The sequence below is a fragment of the Tachypleus tridentatus genome, chromosome 13 (assembly GCF_004210375.1).
Source record: "Tachypleus tridentatus isolate NWPU-2018 chromosome 13, ASM421037v1, whole genome shotgun sequence".
In the NCBI taxonomy this organism is placed as follows: domain Eukaryota; kingdom Metazoa; phylum Arthropoda; class Merostomata; order Xiphosura; family Limulidae; genus Tachypleus; species Tachypleus tridentatus.
The window spans coordinates 111,937,343-111,956,569 of record NC_134837.1 but is presented as its reverse complement, the minus strand read 5'-3'; the positions used below and the strand labels follow the sequence as shown (position 1 = coordinate 111,956,569).

The window sequence follows — 19,227 nt, the reverse complement described above, 5'->3', positions numbered from 1 at the left end:
CATACCGCTGAGCCACTGGGGGCATAATTAAAAGTACATGTGAAATTAATCAAATTAATTCCCACACACGTTAACTCTTTTATGTAGACAATTAATGCTTTTATATCCGATAATAAGCCTTACTTCTCTACCTTAATACTCCCTGCTAGCAAACCGGTAAATCTACGGTATATCTAAAATTATGGGTTCGATTCCCCTCGGTGAGCTCAGCAGATAGCTTGAAGTGGTTTTGCAAAAAGAAAAACAAAACCAAACCAAAAACACACCTTATCATTTAAGATTACGAATGGCTATGTTTGAATCAGTCAACGTTAGAGGGCTCTACAATTTTTTATTTATTTTGTATTATTAAAATTACTTTTGCTGTCGTTGATGGTTAAATAAATCATATATTATCTATTGTATGCTGAAAAATAAATGTCATAAATACTATGTAAAATTTTAAAAGGAAGTATTCTTTTACACATTTTTTATACGTATAGCGCTGTTTTTATATACCACACACGTGTGTTAGTAAACGTTGAGTAGAAGAACGAGGCTTAGAAATTTCTTAACTTGGCAAGTAACAAAAAAGCACTTAAGCTTTAGTAAAGTATTTATGTCATTTATAGTATATTTTTCACTTAGTTAATTTTTCACGCCAAGTGGCAAATAAGGCATCAGTATATTCTTTTGCAGGATATTTATTGTGTTTCTTAAGTTAATCGTGTAAGTAGTAGTACTAGTGCTCGTATAATGTATTGCGCAATAAATATCGAATGACTAGCATTGTAATGTATTGTGCATTTAAATATTCTTATCTACTGCATTGCTGATGTTACTGTTAGGCTTATATAATGTGTGTAAATTTTGGATCATAGTAGTTAGAGTAAGGTAGTAGAATATATATATTAGTAATATTATTATTAGGACTGGTGTTGGTTACATGATCGTCGTTAGTACTAATTGTACTGGATCTAAACCCAAGTCTGTATATCTGACTCTACCTTGCTATTCACGGATTATCGTAGTATTCATTCTGGATGTTTAGTGTGCTTACATGAATTTCATAAATATTTCCTTATGTCACATTAAATTGATGTAGTTTAAAGTACAACCTGTTGTTAAGTGGTAAAAGCTGGTACTGGTGGTAGTGTAACCAAAAGTGTGCATTACTACTGTTGCTAATGCACGTTGACTATGATGGGCCAGACGGTTATTTATTCAGTGTTTTATTGTAGATACTGACCTATGTTGTATGAAGTTTTCACTTTTTCTCTATCTCGGGCACACTCAGTTTATCGTAGTTTGAGATGCTGTGATCTATTTATTTGATTGTTCAGGGTAGGTCGTAGGTTACAAATTAAAAGTACTTCCCTTTTTCTCAGCATCCACTAGTCTTTCAGTGAGTCTATCATTTCGAACTGTTTGGTTTTTGCTACATTCTTGTTGAAAAGTTGTTTAAAATACCACTAATAGTTAATATATTTTGTTTTAACTAAAGTTCTTATATAAGAATCACTGTGTACTGATTAGATACAGAGAAATCAAAACAAATTACATGTAGTAATAGTTGACATATCTTACTACACTCAGTATCCTAAGCAAGTAGACTAATTTTATCAAAGTGGAAAAAGTATATAGTTAAAAAACCCCATAAATTATGAACTGAAAGCATATTCAACTCCAGTATTATTGCTCAGGTTGTAAGGTTGTTTTTTTTCATTTCATTCATGGTAAAAATGACAGTGGAAGCTCACACAAGAAAGACTTGAACAACTTATATAAGACCCATGATTCTTTTAACTGAGTTAAATAAATTACTGGTATTTAATTCCTAGGTGAAATCTACCATCCAGCAACAGCCATTACATGTGTACAACAGAGGAACCGTTTATTGTGCCTATTTGAAATAACTTCTTAAATCCAATATCAGCATGTAGTGATAGATGATATTACAGGTAAATTGTAAAAGGTAATGAATCATTACATTGTATTGAACTTATTGGTTATTCTTATGTGAGATTTTGATAGCTGTAATAGTAGAAAATAATACTATCCAAAACAACTAATTTGTATTAATTAAATGTTTTTGAATTATGAAAATTAAACTGAAAAAAACATGTATTAATTCAAAATGATAACTCATATTGTCAGTATTTTGATTTCTTGGGTAGTTTGAATAAATGGAAACAATAATTTTCATTAGTTAATCATTTTTATGACATTAATATTGAAATATTAATTGTTTACATTACGTGAAACTAATCAACATTGATTGGTCAAGTTAATTGTCAGGCCTAGTTTGAAGAACATTTGTGTAATAACTCAATGCATTCTTACATTTAGTTTAACAAATCATTTACTCAAAATTTCCAAATATATTTTCGGAACAACAATTTATGACAGAATGCCATTCCAGTTGTGCACACATCTGCTGTCGTACAGATAGGTATATTTAATCTCCTTAAACTTTGAAATATTCCAATCTGTTAGGACTGTGTTAAATTCTTACTCTAGATTATATGTTCCTCAGAAGTTCTTTTATCTTATTTGTGACATCTTTGTTTTGTTTATCTTAGTGTTTTCTTCTATAGATGTTAACGTGTCATGTTGTAGTTGGAATGTTAGCAGCTGTTATTGTTACTAATAGCCTGTTGTAGTACTAATATTTATTCACTACTTTGTCCTGTAACTATTTATCATTTATAATTTGGAATTTTTGTGGTTTTATGTTCTATAAACTTGTGTTGGTGTTTGTGTATTCCAACAATCACATCTTTGCTCATCACATGGATTTCAGTAAAGGAAACTTTTATTCAGGTACTTAATTGTATGTATAGTGCATACTTTAACAATGTCACATCCACTGTACATACAGTATTACAAAAAATGTTACATCCACGATACCTACAGTATTACAGTGAAAGTCACACCCACCATACCTACAGCACTATAGTGAACGTCACACCCACCATACGTTCAGCACTACAGTGAATGTCACATCCACCATACCTACAGCACTACAGTTTTATTGTTTTACTGCATCTGTGGTATGGAATATATATTAAGTGAAAGTTGGTACACATTTAAACAGTGTAATATTAAATAAATATGCGAGTAAAACTGAATAACACAATGGACATAGCAAGATGTCAGTATTGCATAAATACTTTAGTGGTTCTGAAAAATAAACATTGCAATTTAACAAGTAAAAGCAAAAGAAAGAACCAACCTTTGAATTATTCAGTTATTTGAGGTTCCCAAAGTTGTATCAATGAAATGCTTACATGAACAAACTTAATCAAACAACTAACCAACCAGATATGTGATACAAGTAGAATTAAAACTGGCATAAGCAAATGTTTTTCTTTCTCTCAACTTTTTTATCAAAGGTGAAACAAATTACATGTTTATGTTGGAAAGATTTAGTAATAATCTTTTGATTTGGAAACTGGTTGTATAGATGTCATAATTCTTCAATTTTTTTTCTTTTTCTCTTAGGATTTGTGCAAAACCTTGAATAAAGTGACGATGCTAACTTCAGTTATTGTGAAACTTCAGAGAGTAGGGGGGAAGCTTTTCACAAAGCATTTATTTGTAACTAATTCCACAATTGGTTTGATCATAATGGGTGCTGGAGATGCAATTCAACAAAGCATTGAACATCGACTGTTTGAAAAGAAACCGTTTGATAAACAGAGGATTGGTGTGTTTTAAGTCTTCTCTAATGATATGTAACACTTTTAGTGGACTAATTATTAAAGACTTTGAATAAGTTTAATAGATATTTGGTGTACATATTTACAGTTAAGATGACTATATTTTCTTAAGCAAGAGAGAAACTTATTTCTGTACCTTAAAGTTCATTTTGTACCATAAGAAGAAATAGTTTGAACTTGATCATAAAGTAACACCAGTATTAAATTACTTGCTTTAAATTGTGTTAAACTCTAATAAAGTTGGATAAATTTTCAGGAATATCTAAAAATTGTAAAAAAAATATATATCTGTACAGAGAAGACAAATATGAGTTATCTGTGAACAAGTTAGATATTAGTTATCTGTTACAGAGAAGTTGAATATGAGTTATCTGTAAAGAAGTCAGATATTAATTATCTATTAGAGAGAAGATGAATATGAGTTATCTGTAAAGAAGACGAATTTGAGTTATCTGTAAAGAAGTCAGATATTAGTTATTTGTTAGAGAGAAAACAAATATGAATTATCAGTAAAGAAGTCAGATATTAATTATCTATTAGAGAAAAGACGAATATGAGTTATCTGTAAAGAAGTCGGATATTAGTTATCTGTTGGAGAGAAGACGAACATGAGTTATCTGTAAAGAAGTCGGATATTAGTTATCTGTTAGAGAGAAGACAAATTTGAGTTATCTGTAAAGAAGTCAGATATTAGTTATCTGTTAGAGAGAAGATGAATTTGAGTTATCTGTAAAGAAGTCGGATATTAGTTATAGAGAAGTTTGGCTAGTACAGCAGTAAGTCTATGGATTTACAACTCTAAAATCAGGATCCGGTTTCCTTCAGTAGATTTAGCAGATAGCATGATGTGGCTTTGCTGTAAGAAAATACACATACATATTAGTTATCTGTTACACAGAAGTTGAATATAAGTTATTTGTAGAAAAGTCAAATATGAGTTTCCTGTGGAAAAGTCAGTTATCTATGGCACTCAAGTTAATGCCTTACAAATCCAGTTACCAGCATTATTCCTCTGACTCCTTTATGCAATGAAAACAAATACCAACCTAAATATTAATGTCAGTAGATGTAAACTTTGAACACCCCATTACCAGTCTAATTGGTTGAAATATTATTTTATGATTGGAGCTTCAAGTTTGCTACATGACTTACCTGAAGCTTACCTAGTATATAAACTTGGTTTTTTTTTAGCCATTTATTTAATTTATTTCAAATTTGTAGCAAATTATTTAGGGGTATGAAGGGCTGCATTGAGGTTGAATTTGATGGCACCTGTAGATATATTTATGCATATTTTTTAGTTATTGTTTTCTCACAAAATAACTAAAACCTGAAAAGTAGAAAGTTAAATGATAAAAAGAATTCTGTTAATCTCTCAAGTTGTAACCTGATTGTTTACCTCAGGTTCTGACTGGCTGATTTATTACTTTATCACAATAGTTTAACACAGTTCAAAGAATGATAAAGATGTTATGAATAGGTTAAGAGGCCCTAAACTGTTAGGATAGTTAATTGTATTTGTTTTTAACAATTAATTCTATAAAATAAAATTAATTTCTTATTTTTCAACTTCTTATATACTCTAGATTGATAATTTTGCAATGTTTGTATATTAGAGAAAAGCAACATTCATTTATGAGACTAGGTTATACAAGTGAAGTACAGGACCTTTAAAATGAAGTAATTATTAGCTTGAAAACTGCTTTTAACCAAGACTGACTAAGGAAAGACTTCATAAATTTGCACTCCAGTCTTTAGTGAAAATACTTTATTAAAAATAGTTTAATGCACAACAAATTTGTGATACTGAAACCACAATTTCTCATTAGTTTATTATTTTCATGATATTAATCAGTTTAATTGTAGTTTTGATTAATTAGTTGTTTTATGTAACTTTAACTGAACTCATCAACATTTGTAAGTAATTGATTAATCAAAATATCAACTGGCTCTCTGACCAAATACTTAGCCTATGTCACGTACAGTACTATTCAAGTTGAAACAACATTTGCAGAATAAGACTTGTTTTGTCCTTTTTTCAGTTGCCATGTCTACTAGTGGCATTGTGCTTGGAGCACTTGGTCATTTTTGGTATGGTATGTTGGATCGTAGATTTCCTGGTACAAAGGCTGCATCTGTGATTAAAAAACTTCTTGCTGAAATGGCTCTGAGTCCTCCGTTTGCACTGGTCATGTTTCAGGGTGTTGGACTACTAGAGGGACGATCCCAGAGGCAGTGTTTTAAAGACTACAAGGAAAATATTCTTACAGTTTTAATGGTAATTAGAAGAAATATTTATATAACAATAGACAAGCATTATTTTTTAAATCTAGGAAACTTATTGCATTGAGATTATTCATGCATATCTATAGGTCAACATAGAAATAAAAATATATCCCATTTGGTGTAATCTTGCCTATTAATTAACTCTTATTACAGTGCTCTATTAATTATTATTAGGTATTAGGACTTCTTATGTTAAATTAAAAATAAATAATTTTTGTTTTTTAAAGATATTAAATATCTGTTAGGTTAATCTATCCTGATTGTTTTTCACTATATTAGTCAGAAAAGTTCAAATTATACTTCTAAAAGTTAAAAAAATATATTGAAGAAAAGTACTTATTGATGGATGGAGACAGTACCATAAAGTTAAATTTTAAAGCTCAATTGTCTAGAACAGGGGTTCCCAACCAGTGGGTTGCGACCCCCTGGGAGGTCGCGAAGCCTTGTTAGAAGTAGCTTGGGATAACATTAATTTTATTTCATCAATTACATTTTCATGTCGCTAGTGCCAAAAGGTTGGGAACCCCTGGTCTAGAACAAATAAAACAAATCTCAAAGTAATAGAAAAGAAACTGAAACAGTTCTAGCAGTTGGGTGAATCTAATCACCTACTGTGCTGAATCCTCCGTTGGGTGAGTGGTGTGTTTGTGAACATACAATGCCAAAATTGGTGGTTTTATTACCTGTGGTGGACAAAAAGCAGATAACCAATTGTGAAGCTTTGTGCAAAACAGATAAACCCAAAAGTTTGTTGGGTCCTCTTATGGGTCAGTGGTATGTTCACAAATCTACAATGTCAAAATTGGGGGGGTGATTACTTGTTGTAGACAGTGCAGATAACTCATTGTGTAGATTTTCATTAAATAAATCCCTAAACTGAGAAAATTCAAACAACACCACAAGCTGGAATTGAAACCTTTTATGTCTATCTTGGTTATTTCATTGGAAATGCAAGTGTTAAGCCTAATTGTAGCTCACAGAGTTTGCATTTCCTTACTAGTTGATAAATTGTGTTTCCTAGGTACAAAATATTGTGTACACTGCCAACCTTTTTTATAAATGTTTGGTCCACACATTTTGTCATATTCAGCCACTTTTATGTCTTTGTTCCTTACAAAACTTAATGCGAAAAAAATATTTATAAAAATTGGTTAAATCACCTACTTTCTGTCAAATATGCAGTGATCCTAGCATAAGTAATAGGATAAGTTGCAATATTTCTAGTCTTTTGTGCAAACGTTCTACTTGTGTGTATCTATCTTACATTATTCAATACATTGTAACCAAGTAAGTCATGGACTTGCTAGTAAGTTATTGCATTAATTGTTTTCTAAAATGTTTTTAAACAAACAAATATGGAACCTAATGGTAGCTGTAGGGCTAACAGACGAGTAAGTTATTCAGTTTTTGCTAATTTAGAAGTTCGCGAAATCGGATGGTAAACGTGGACTTTGTAAAACCTAAGATTAGTTACTATATCTAAAGAAAAAAAATTAAGCCATTTTTTTATATAAATGTCCACCAAAAATAATTTACATGAAATAGCCTTTTTTTTCTTTCTTTCTCTGATTTGAAATCCATAATTCAATTCTATATCTGACTTTTTCTTACTCTTCTGAAAGTAAAATAATTGAAGTTTTGTTTCTAAGATGTGTTTCTTCTTCCATTTTCTTTTATTTTTCATCAAAAATGTTATTAAAACAGGTGTTTTCTTCAACCCCAAATCATATTAAAATAGTGTTTGTTCATGGCTCTGTGTGATTGGTTTCTGTTTACTTTTTTCTTTAAGTTATTTAGAGCTTCCAACCTCTTGTTTAAATGTTACTGATGAAGCTGTTTAAGATGTTTCTTGATAGTTTGTTAGCTCAAAACTAGGGATGGCTAGCATAGTTGTTCAGAATATTATTCATTTTTATAATTACTGTTCTCTGATTATTCATGAAAACTCAATTGGAATTTTACTTTTTGCAGACATCAAACTAATTAATAATTAAAGATACTACTATATTTTTATTTAAAATACTTGCTTATTCTTGAATGTACAGATTATAATATCTATAGTTATAACACTTGCTGGCACTTAAGGTGTAATATAGAATACTCTAATGGTAAACAAATTTTAACTTAAACATCAAAATTGTTTTAAATTAGAAGAATTGTACTCAACTTTGAATATTTTGCTCAACGCAAATTTGGAACATTTTTTTGTTTTTCAAGTAGAAATATTTAAACATTAATGATGTGTTTATAATAATAAATTATTATTTTTAACTAAGAGTTTATGAAATAGAAAGGTGAACATTTTATGTACTACAGGTACAAATAAATTATTTGATCTTACATCATCACTCTTTTAACTGTAATAAAAGTTAAGAAAATGTAATTATTAGTAGGGTATTCATTGTTTTCTCTCTTTCAGTATGACAGTTTATTGTTTTCTGTTTTTCTGTTTATTGTTTTCAGTTTGACTGTTTATTGTTTTCTGTTTTTCAGTTTGACTATTCATTCTTTCTGCCATTCCAAACTCTCAACTTCATGTTTCTTCATCCTCGGTTTAGAGTCGGATATGTGGGAACTTTAACACTAATTTATGATATATTTATGTCATACATTATACATAAGGTAAGTAGTAAACAATTTTGATATAACCTTCCTTATACAGATGTTAATCATTCTATGTTAAAATGATTTTAAAGCCTCACCGCAATATTACGATCCAGTCCTCGTCCATCTTACCAATAGCTCTCGAGCATAATTTCAGTTTCAAAATACCCAGTTGTGAGGCTGTCATGACATCAGTCTTCCATGCTAGCTTTCTGTAATCCACTGAATGTATGAAATGGTAGTTTCTCGGTGCCTTTTTTTCAGCAGTGTGACCCCACAGAAGTCCATAGACACTGTCTTATGGCTTTACTTATGGAATTGTATGAATACCCATTTTGTTCTCTAGCTGCATAAGGTATGATGTTTCTAGGTGGAGATTTTGCTCACTGTTTCTAGGATACATGAACAGCTTTTGCCATTGAACTGTGTGCCACATGTTAACCCTTTTGTTACAGACTCAGTAAAATACACACAAGTTTGTCAACACATTTACACACATTAAGTATTTACACTAAATCTTTTGATGCAGCATGTGTATCTTCACAAAATGTGATAAACAAAAAAATCAGATTTTTTAATCAACAGTTTTTACTAATGATTTGTTTGTTGAAATATTTTTTTGTTACTGGTCCAAGTGCAAAGTGATTTCATGTTATGATTAAAAAAAACTATCCTTCATCCCAAAAGTCTCAAATATTATTTACATAATCTCTAGAACCTGCTAAATACATTTAAAACATTTGTTTTCAGTAAGACTTTCTGTTTTGTATTATTTTCTTTACCATTAACTATGTGGGGTCTGTCACATGACCAACTTTGCAACCATCATAAAAGAATTAGGAAATAAATATAAATTGTTTTTTTCAGGCTAGAATGACTACATATTATAACACAAAAATCCAAATCTTTAAGTAGCTTAAGTCTCAGAACACTATACATTTACATATATATTTATTTTTTATTATACTGACCTTCTTGTCATGCCGAGCTAACATTACATAACTTGCATTAACATGATGCATGTGCACTTGTTATGTATCCAGTAAGAAAAAACCGACATTCAGTTTTCCCTGTCTTGGCTGTTTACTATTTTGTAATATGCAGTTACATTTAATTATTATACATTATATATAGGTATATGGATTATTACTATTTAGAAATTATTAAATATATTTTTCTTAAAATGTATAACAATAAATCAAAAAGTAAGACAGTTATCTCTTCTCTCTATAACCTCTGTACTCAGCTGCTGTTAGATATAGGTTGTTAACCCTTTTAAATGTTGCACATGGAAGATATCAAACAAAATGTTTTAGGATTTATACAAACAGTTGAATAACCAAAACAGTCATAAATAACTACACTGGTAGAATAGAATTTCACTATAATTTATTAAGCTTAGTAACTAAGATGTATTTAGGTTTTAAAAAATATGAAACTTTGAGCAGACTTAAGATACAACCAACCTTCTTGAAATCATGGACCGAAAGAAGGTGGTAGCCTTTTCAAAGATTAATATGGCTAAGAAAACCACTCTGGGAACATTCTAAGCTGTTGATTGGTTATTCACATGTTATGTATTGAAGTAAATGTATATAAAGGACCATTTTCAAAAATGGGAAGAGTTGAACAGGGTTACCATATTTGATTCAGTACATAAGCTGTATCTCAGCAACATACAAAGATATGAGGTTCTTATTTAATATTTGAGCTTTTTCATATTAATAATATGAGTTTCTCATTTGTACAAAATTATAGATTTAGTAATTTGACATCACAAACTTCTAATATTAAACAGAACTACATTCAATATATCACTTGACTCACTAAAATCTATATTTAGATGTGTTCTTTTAATATTTACTTCCAAATTAAGAAACTAACTTGTATATAACATGAAAGTTTGAATTATAATCTACAAGTTGATTCCAAACTCAATGATATAAATTCATAAAATAGCAGTTAGATAAAATTTTAAATACAGGATGACAAATGCAGTGGCATGGCCATAGCAAAAGGGTTAATATGGCTAGGTTTGAACTTGCTGCAGGTCTCTTTCTGGATGGTCCTGGTGCCTCAAAGTGTTCAGTTTCATATTTGTTTGCCATGGAAATCCTATGTCTTCAATGTGAGCACATTCTTATGAACTGAGTGTATGAGTACCTTGCATTGGAAGAGACTGTTACCCTTTTAAAAGTGACTACACTACCTAGTACTGCCGAACAGTGTCAAAATGTGTACCTGTTACAAGCCATTCAACAGTAACTTCATATCATTTGTGGTTTTTATGTGACTTGTTGATTTATTCCTTAAAAATCATTTTATAAAAATACAGAGTAAGTCAAAATACGGAGCACTTAGATACTCAAATGAACAAGATTTTGGTTTATTTTAATCATGTATGATCCACAAAGCAATGTTACTTCTGTAAGGAAAATTATTTATTCTTTTACAGATTAAAACTCAGCATGTTTATTAATCACTTAATAGTTTGTTCTAAACTAGCTTTAAGAAAAGTTTGACTCAAACTGACCTTTAGACTTCTGTGCATGTACAAGTACTGTGTACAGAATTTGATGTCTTTCTGATCAGCTAATCATTAAATACCAGGACTAGAGACTAAACTGTTTAGCTTACTGTACAATAGAAAAAATTATTGTATCTCTCACATAAATATCACCTAGCAGTTCAAGTTTTCAAAATCTGTGTCAGATTGACATCATCTGTTTATGGATGTATCTTGAATACAGATACTTCAATAAAACATTTTATTATTTATTTACAACAAACTTTTACATTTTACTAACAGCTTGTTACCTTTTGTCTGGGGGGATGTTAGTTAGAAATTGTACTCAACATTTCTTCTCCAGTACTAATGTGCACGTTTGGTTTAGAATATTGTGCTTATATAGAAGATTTGATTTGATTGTTACAAAGTCTTAACAGTGTGATTTGTTTTTATTTTTCTCTCTGTTTTATTGTATATTAATAATAGTTTGGTATTTGTTGATGGTAATTTTTTTTATTGCATATTTATGAAGAACTGTATAGTACCACTTTCAATCAGGTTTTCACGTTCTATGTTAGTGTTGCAAAATTCAGCTAATTTTTTCAGCTTGTCTGGTATAATTTTTAAATGTTAATTCATAAGTTTTTAATTTGTTATACAGGGTGTTTGGAAAGTTACTGTGCAGTTTTGTAATCATATACAAGTGGTTTGAACTTTGATGTAAATGTTTTTATTTAGATCACTTTGAAGGGTTAGTTTGATCAAATAAAATATGGACTTTTTAGATAAGATGAGTTTCTAAAACTGTTTTCATTCTCATCTTTTCAAATTAATTTTGTTAATTTCAACTTGAATTTGTATAATGTGAAAGTTTTATGTTGTTTCGGTGACTGTGATCTAATGTGAAAAGTTCCTGAATGAACGACATCTTTGTAAAACTGAAAACAATTCACTATCAGCTTCTTCAACATTTTTCTGAGGCCTCATCTAAGCCCTAAATTGGCCTATTGTGGAATAATTCAAATGACAATATGCAGGACATGATTTTGAATCTCGTCATTGAATATGTTCACATTTTCAACTGTGGGGTTATTATGTGAAAATTGACTTGTTTATTTTGTTGGTAAAAGAGATAGTGCTGAGTGGTGTTAACTAGCTGCTTTACCCCTAGTCTGTCAATTCGAAATTAGGGACAGTTATTACAGATAACCCTGGAGTCATTTTAGGTGAACATCAAAAACAAACAAACAGGTCTTAGCTTGTAAATGAGGTCAGTGTTAAGGAAACTACAAGTATAAACTGCCTGAAGTTTTATAAAAATGTTTGTGTTCTAGTGGAGTTTAAGTTTTATTTTATTTTTCTTATCCATGTAGTTATTCAGAAGAACACATTGTTTGGTTTAGTTATACAATAATGGTGTAGAAAGTGATAATAATGACATATTGCTTTCATTTCAACAGGAGGACACCATGGGGCATAGACACATCACAGCAAGTTAACTCTCAAATTAATTTTATCAAAGTAAGGATCTAATACTTTATTAGATTCGATGAAATTAGCTTGTTGAATATCATATTAGCACGTTTTCTGAATCAGTGGTGGTTTGTAATTGTCGACTTGTTTGTTATTAATTTGTGTTAAAAACTTCTGTCAGTGGGATGATGGAATGTTTAATTTTATACAATTGATGATCTCCCTCCCCCACAAAGTATATATATGTAAAATAGAGAACTTTTTAACCCTCTCACATATATGAGTACCAACAATTTTACAAAAATCAGAGAAAATGCATAATAGTAAATATATTATTGCAAATTTGTATGTTTAAAATACTTTTGTTGTAATGAAAACTTAACCATTCTTTTACAGATGTTTTACTTGTAAAACGTTTTGGGTCCATTTCTATTTGATATTATTGTTAGAAGTTTACTAATAGTATAATCATTTTTTTCTGTGACACTTTTTTTTAAATATTCCATATCAGATGTAGTGAATTCAAAACATGTCAGATTTAGTGAGTTTAAAACGTTTGTTTTAAGTTGTTACACTTCTTTGTTATCACTGGCAAGGGACATAACCTGTTTTTTAGGGGGAGGGAGAATTTGGTATTCAGTATAGTGACTGAAGGGAAGATATAGCCAACTCAACTTTTTGTAGAACAAATGAAACAGTGATTTCTCTAAGTTTATTTGTGCATTGCTCTGTATAAAGCAACATTAAATTAATAGAACATTTCGTAAGAGTCTTTTTCTAGTATAGCTTTGAGTATATAATGAAACAATACTGTGCATTTGAGACTGTGAATTTCCCTCCAGCTGTGTTGGTAGCAAATAATGTGATGTAACTATATTTAATTATTACATGTAATAAGTTTTACTGAAATACTGTTGTGACTGAGAATACATAATCCAATTATGCAGAGTAATTGGCTGCATGGAGTTCCTGTTGCATGTGACAAATGATTGATATCTGATATAACCTGCTATTGCATTTTACAATTTTCTTAAACTAATAGCTTATATCTAAAGTTAAATACTGGGATTCAAAACTGTTTTCAAAAGCTCATAAATATTCAGTCTTTGTCTTGAATTCTGTTTCATTTATATACTGTATACATTTCATTCATTCGTGTTTTTGTTTTAAGACACAAAGTTTTGTGTTTCTTTATGACTAGATAGTAAATTAAGTCATTCCATGTTGTACCTTTTGACTTAGCTGTGTTAATTTTCCTTCTTTTTTGTGGGGAGCAGAATGCAGATTTTAATAATATATTCACTTGTAACAGATTCTCTTATCATAAACTGGAGTTACTTTTTTTATAACTGTTGTTAGTAGAACATACCCAACCAATCTCCAGAATATGATTGCAGGTTTGAATTGTTATTAATTCAGTTTAAAATGGTGTCATTTAGGTTGATGTATTCTTACTATATTGAATATGTTGGAAAAGTAGTAAAAAAAAGCCCTTTTTTTATGTCTAGTTCAAACTCGCAACAACATTAGTGCTAATGGTTGATCAGCCGTTAAATGGTTTAAACATATCTTTGAATTTTGGGTTTCTTAAAATAAATGAAATTTTGTTTCCCACGTGCCTAACATGAGTAAATTGCTGCCAATGAATTATAGATCAGTATCCATCTTCTGCAAGCATAATTGTATGTTGTGTTCTTTGTAATACCTGAAACAATGTTACACTATAGCACATACTAATGATACTGGTTTCCAATGGCATGGCTTATAAAGTATTAAAGATATTTATTCATGATTAAAAGTATAAATAGTGCTTATTTCTTACCATGTGTATGAGGATAGATAACAGGTTTGAAGAGTGACCAAACAAATATGAGAGTTAATAAAACCTGTGCTAACCTGTAGTGAAAGATAGATAATTACAACAGTAGTTATGATAAGAAATATAAGATGGTTCAGTGTTATAGATGTACTGTCTGAAGGACCTTGTATTCATAAAAAAAATCTGTTTAAAGAGTTCTGTATTAAATTAACACAATAACATAGATAAGACATTAGTATTGAGTTAGTATCAGTATTGTTAAGAAGAGAGGAAGTTCATGGTTACACAGGTATTGGTTGTTGGTTGCATTAATTTACACCTGCAACAAAGTGTATTATGATTGGTCTATGTTAAAATAATACTGTTTCTTTCTGAACATGATTAGAATAATTATGAATTATGAAATCCTGCAAAAATGAATTCTTGGTATGTTTTAGATGAAATTTGTTTTTAGTCTCCTGAGTTAATGGAATTTGCTTCATTTCACTTTTAATTTTGCTGGACATGTGTGGACTTTGAACTGTTTAACTGGATTATTCTGTGCAGAGAGTGCATGGTTTGTAACTTGACTAAAATAAAATATCTGTAGATTCAGGTTATTGGCATATTCAAACAATTAACATATGAAGTAGATAGTCATAAACCAAATCATTCAGACATGATTTATCTTCACAAGGATGTTTTTTGCTACAGTTGTATTAAACACTACAACAAATAACTGTGTGTGTACAACAGAATAAATCATAATATTTAAAAATTGAATATTGATATCTTAATTGTTTGCTAGAAATATCTACATGAAACTTTAGCACAAATTACAAAGGTGACTTTTACACACTGGCCAAAAATGTAGAAACCTCACCTTCATTTTGTTTTGGTCCACCACCTTCTTTCATGACAGCTTGAACTTGCTGAAGCATGGATTCCATAAGACATGGAGAATAGCCAACTCTTATTTCACTTCATTTCTTTAGCTATCTAACCTTTAACTTCTGGAAGTTTGATGGGCTATGCTTCTACGCTGAACATTCCACAGATTATTGAGTTGGCTTGAGTTCTGGTGGTCAGGGCAGATGCCAAAGTTTTTGTATCATATTTCTCAACTCAATCATATGCATGCCAGATAGTATGAATGGGAGTGTTGCCATCTTTCGAGTTGGATAGAAATGAAACATTATTGGGTGCACTTGGTCCAGTCTGAATGTAACTTTTCTGTTTTATCAGAATGTAAAATACATGTTAGTTGAACGTTCATCACAATGATACCTCACCACCAGTGATCTGAATGGTAGAAATATGTTCCTAATTTTTATCCAGTGTCAGAAATAGAGCAGCCTATGGCTTTCTGTAGTGCATAATACAGAAATAGAGAAGCCTGTAGTATATAAGACACCTGGAGTTACTAGATGTTTTTAAATTCTATTGAACAGTAATAATTAAAGTGTGGGATGGACGCTGTTACTTGTGTGTGGGACAGATGCTGTTACTAGTGTGTGCAGCCCAGAGTAATCAATAAAAATGTGTGTGTGTGTGTGTGTTATATGGAAGTAAAACCAACTTTTAATGGAAGTCAAAGACATTTTATCTGGAAAGGCTTAAAGTTTAAATTTAAAAATGTTCTCTATCATGAGATGACTACAGTAATTTCATAACGGCACCAGATAGCTTTGTGTTTTTGTTGAAGATATAAGAATCTAGTTTCTGTTAGAATAATGTTATGACACAAGTGTAGCAATGCTAGCCAGGGTCCTTGTAGGATTAGAAAGTCTGATGGTGAAAAGTCTGGAACATAAAAGCACCTAAAAGTATTCTTTAGTTTTCAGAAAGTATTTAAATTTCTTATTACTATAAGAACTTGTAGTTATTCAAAATGTATGGTTGTAGAACATTAAGATTATAAGGAATAGTAACCACTTAGTTGTTGGCCAGTGATATGTTTCTTGTTGTGTTCCAGATCCCTGTATTCATAGGATGTGATTTAGATATTCTTTAATGTTTCATGTTGTTGGTTCTTTAGTCCTTAAGAATACCTCAACTAATGCGAGCCACTTTTCCCATTTCAAAGCATTACCCTTTCCTTAGATATTTGATCATTTGGTAATAAGTCTGAATCATCACTGGTCTCTCTCTGCTACAGGCCAGTTACCATGTAGTGGTTGACATGTCAGACTGTTGATAGGAGGTGAGCATGTTATAAAAGTGACAATCAGTTTTTTTATTTGGTTAAAGGACATGGACCAAACCTTTATAGCAACAGACACTATTAGCTGGCTTCTTTGTATGGTCCAGTATCTCAAAATTAGGGATGGATATACCTGAATCCTAGGGATTTCCCTAAAGTCATTAACCCCAATTGTGAAGGGATATGTACTTGGTCTCGAGGTAGATTTTAACAACAGCTTATATTAATTAAGTTACTAATGTAATAAAAAAAATTAAACCATTCTGCATACTGCATACCCATTAACAAACCACCAACACATAGGTTTTAAACATTGCTCATGTTTGACATTCATTACTATAAACAAAAATCAGTGAGCTCAATTATTAAACAAATAATGCTTTGAGCATATTATAAAGCATACCAATAGTTGGCCTTATTGATATATTTTTATATTGAAAGTTAATTGGACAGATTTTGAATTCTATTATTATCTGATTGAATAAATTTGTTAAGCACATTTAGATTGCAATATAGACAATGAAATGACCTATTGCTTCAGATAAGTTATTTTTAGAGAGTACTATAATGGTGGTGTGTATGTAATATCTGTGGTGTTTTAACTGGTTTTAGAACTTGCCATTTGGTAACCTGTTTATTCATGTATATGAATAATATTATGAGATTGTTTCTAATTTATTATTCCAAATTATACAGTAGTCCAGGGCATATACTGGTGTTTGTTTGGCATTTATGTAAATATGTATTTATATGTACACATTGTTAAATTAGGAAGTCTTGTTACCCTTTATGAACATCCTTGATTTTCAACCTATGACATGTATATATCTGAGGGGAGGAGAAGGTATGTGAGAACTTGTATCAGGATACAGTACTGGTTGAAAGATTTTGGGTTTGCAGCGTAGATAAAGTAGAGAACCAAAGATGCATAATATTTAAAGTTATGAATTTAAAAAGAAAAAAATGTACACAAATTAGATACATTATGTTAATTTTGTGGTTTTCATAAAGCTGAATTTTGATATTTTGAAGCCACCTCCTTTGGGGCTTAAAGCTCCCATGTAGTTACAGGGGTTCCATCCCCCTCTAAATCTGGCACTGGGTTTCGATCAAAGATGGTAAAGTGTGATGAATTATTGAAAATGATTGCTTGTGTGTTTTTATTCTTAACTGATCTGATGCTATCGAGTGAGAAAAGTTGTGTGTGGTGTAACTTATGCTCCCTTCAGAAAATCTGATGGTAATAGTTATTTTACGATAAACTAGAAATAATTAGACAAGAAGTATATATAAAAATCGAATATTATTTGAAAAATACACTTCCACTTGGTCCTTGTAACCAATTTAGTCAAAGTTTTCAACAACTAGAAATAATACTATCCTTTTCAGTAGCTCAAATAAAAGTTTGATTTTTGTGATTGTAGTTATGTGGTTTAATTCAAACTTTACACGAAGTATTTTTATCTCATGGCTCAACGGTAAGCGTGAGGGCTTATAATGCTAAAAATTCATGAATTTTTCTGTTATAAATACAAAAGTTATTTAAATCTATATATGCAGTTAGAGGCACATTATTAAAATTACTGATAAGAAGACGATACATTACGATTTGCAGTGTAAACTTGTTAAAACGGTGTAATTGATGAATTATTGTATTTTGGATAATCGGTATAGGATGCTTCCTGGTTAATGCTCATTTGTTGCATGAAGTTTTCACTTTTTACATCTCTCAGGCATAATGAATTAATTGTTCATAGTTTGAGAAGCTGTGACATAACTAGTTCATTGTTCAGCTCAGGTTGTAGGTTATGAATTATAAATGCTTCCTTTTTTCTAAGCATTCCATTTATCCTTCACCAAATCTATTATTCTGATGTGTTTGGTTTTCCACTAACTTCCAAATAAGACTGCTACGCATGATACTTGATTGTGGTAACTAAAGTTTGAGTCGTTGATTTGCAGACTAGTCTGTAGGAAGAACACCAATATATGTATACTACCACCAATTTTAAACTAGAGGTTTAAAGTTGAAAGGGCATGACTGTAACCAATTGGTTTCATGATGAGACAAGAACAAATTATCCAGTGTGGGAGCAAGTGGTGAGCCCATGGCTACACCATCAGTTTGATCAATGCCTTATTGTTAAACACAAAATGAGATTCTTTGTTGTAATTTCAAGTAGTTTTGTAAATTGACTTTCGTGTTATAAGATACATTCTGATGAAACTTTCATTGTATACAGAAAGCAAACCCACGTCAGAGTGTTTCAAGAAATATCGAGTGCACATGGAAAGTGTGAAGAACCTGAGGTGACTTTTATTAGATAACTGAAATCCACCATAAACCTTTTCTTGTCTGTACTGCTATTGTAGCACATTTATATCTGACTGTTTAAAACTCATTTAATAAGTATTTAGTTATAGAATATATAAACTTACCGTTAAAACCTTTTTTTATTAAAATGTCTTCCCTCTAGCACTCGTCAATAAAAATATTTTTGAATATATCAATAAGGTTTACAACCCCAAATTCCTGACTTCAACGTTTCTAAATGTTCTATCACCTTGGTATTACCTTTCACTAGTTTACACGATATTCTACAATCAACTAAGAGTAATCTTCAAACGAATACACAACTTTTCCCGTTTAAAC

General features: G+C 30.6%; 1 protein-coding gene across 7 annotated transcripts; it reads left to right on the top strand.

Annotated features, from left to right (window-relative positions):
* Window positions 1-479: 479 nt before the first annotated feature.
* On the top strand, window positions 480-18,921 carry LOC143236722 (mpv17-like protein 2). 7 transcript variants are annotated; one of them, XM_076475163.1, is made up of 7 exons: window positions 528-708; window positions 1,821-1,940; window positions 3,484-3,688; window positions 5,744-5,979; window positions 8,481-8,609; window positions 12,561-12,621; window positions 18,818-18,921. In XM_076475163.1, exons 2-6 carry the CDS (start codon window positions 1,929-1,931, stop codon window positions 12,597-12,599), a joined length of 621 nt encoding a protein of 206 aa, XP_076331278.1. In that variant the 5' UTR covers window positions 528-708; window positions 1,821-1,928; the 3' UTR covers window positions 12,600-12,621; window positions 18,818-18,921. The 7 variants fall into 7 exon arrangements, with proteins under 7 accessions (XP_076331280.1, XP_076331277.1, XP_076331282.1 ...); XM_076475162.1 differs by lacking the exon at window positions 18,818-18,921 and having other exon boundaries at window positions 487-558; window positions 12,561-17,989; XM_076475167.1 differs by lacking the exon at window positions 18,818-18,921 and having other exon boundaries at window positions 499-558; window positions 1,821-1,954; window positions 12,561-17,989.
* Window positions 18,922-19,227: the final 306 nt, after the last annotated feature.

What these genes read in the sequence shown, in the direction of transcription:
- LOC143236722 (XM_076475163.1), top strand. An exon ending in GTTTGATAAACAGAGGATTG is followed by an intron (nt 3,689 to 5,743) that starts GTGTGTTTTAAG and finishes TCCTTTTTTCAG; the next exon opens with TTGCCATGTCTACTAGTGGC. An exon ending in ATATTCTTACAGTTTTAATG is followed by an intron (nt 5,980 to 8,480) that starts GTAATTAGAAGA and finishes TCTGTTTTTCAG; the next exon opens with TTTGACTATTCATTCTTTCT.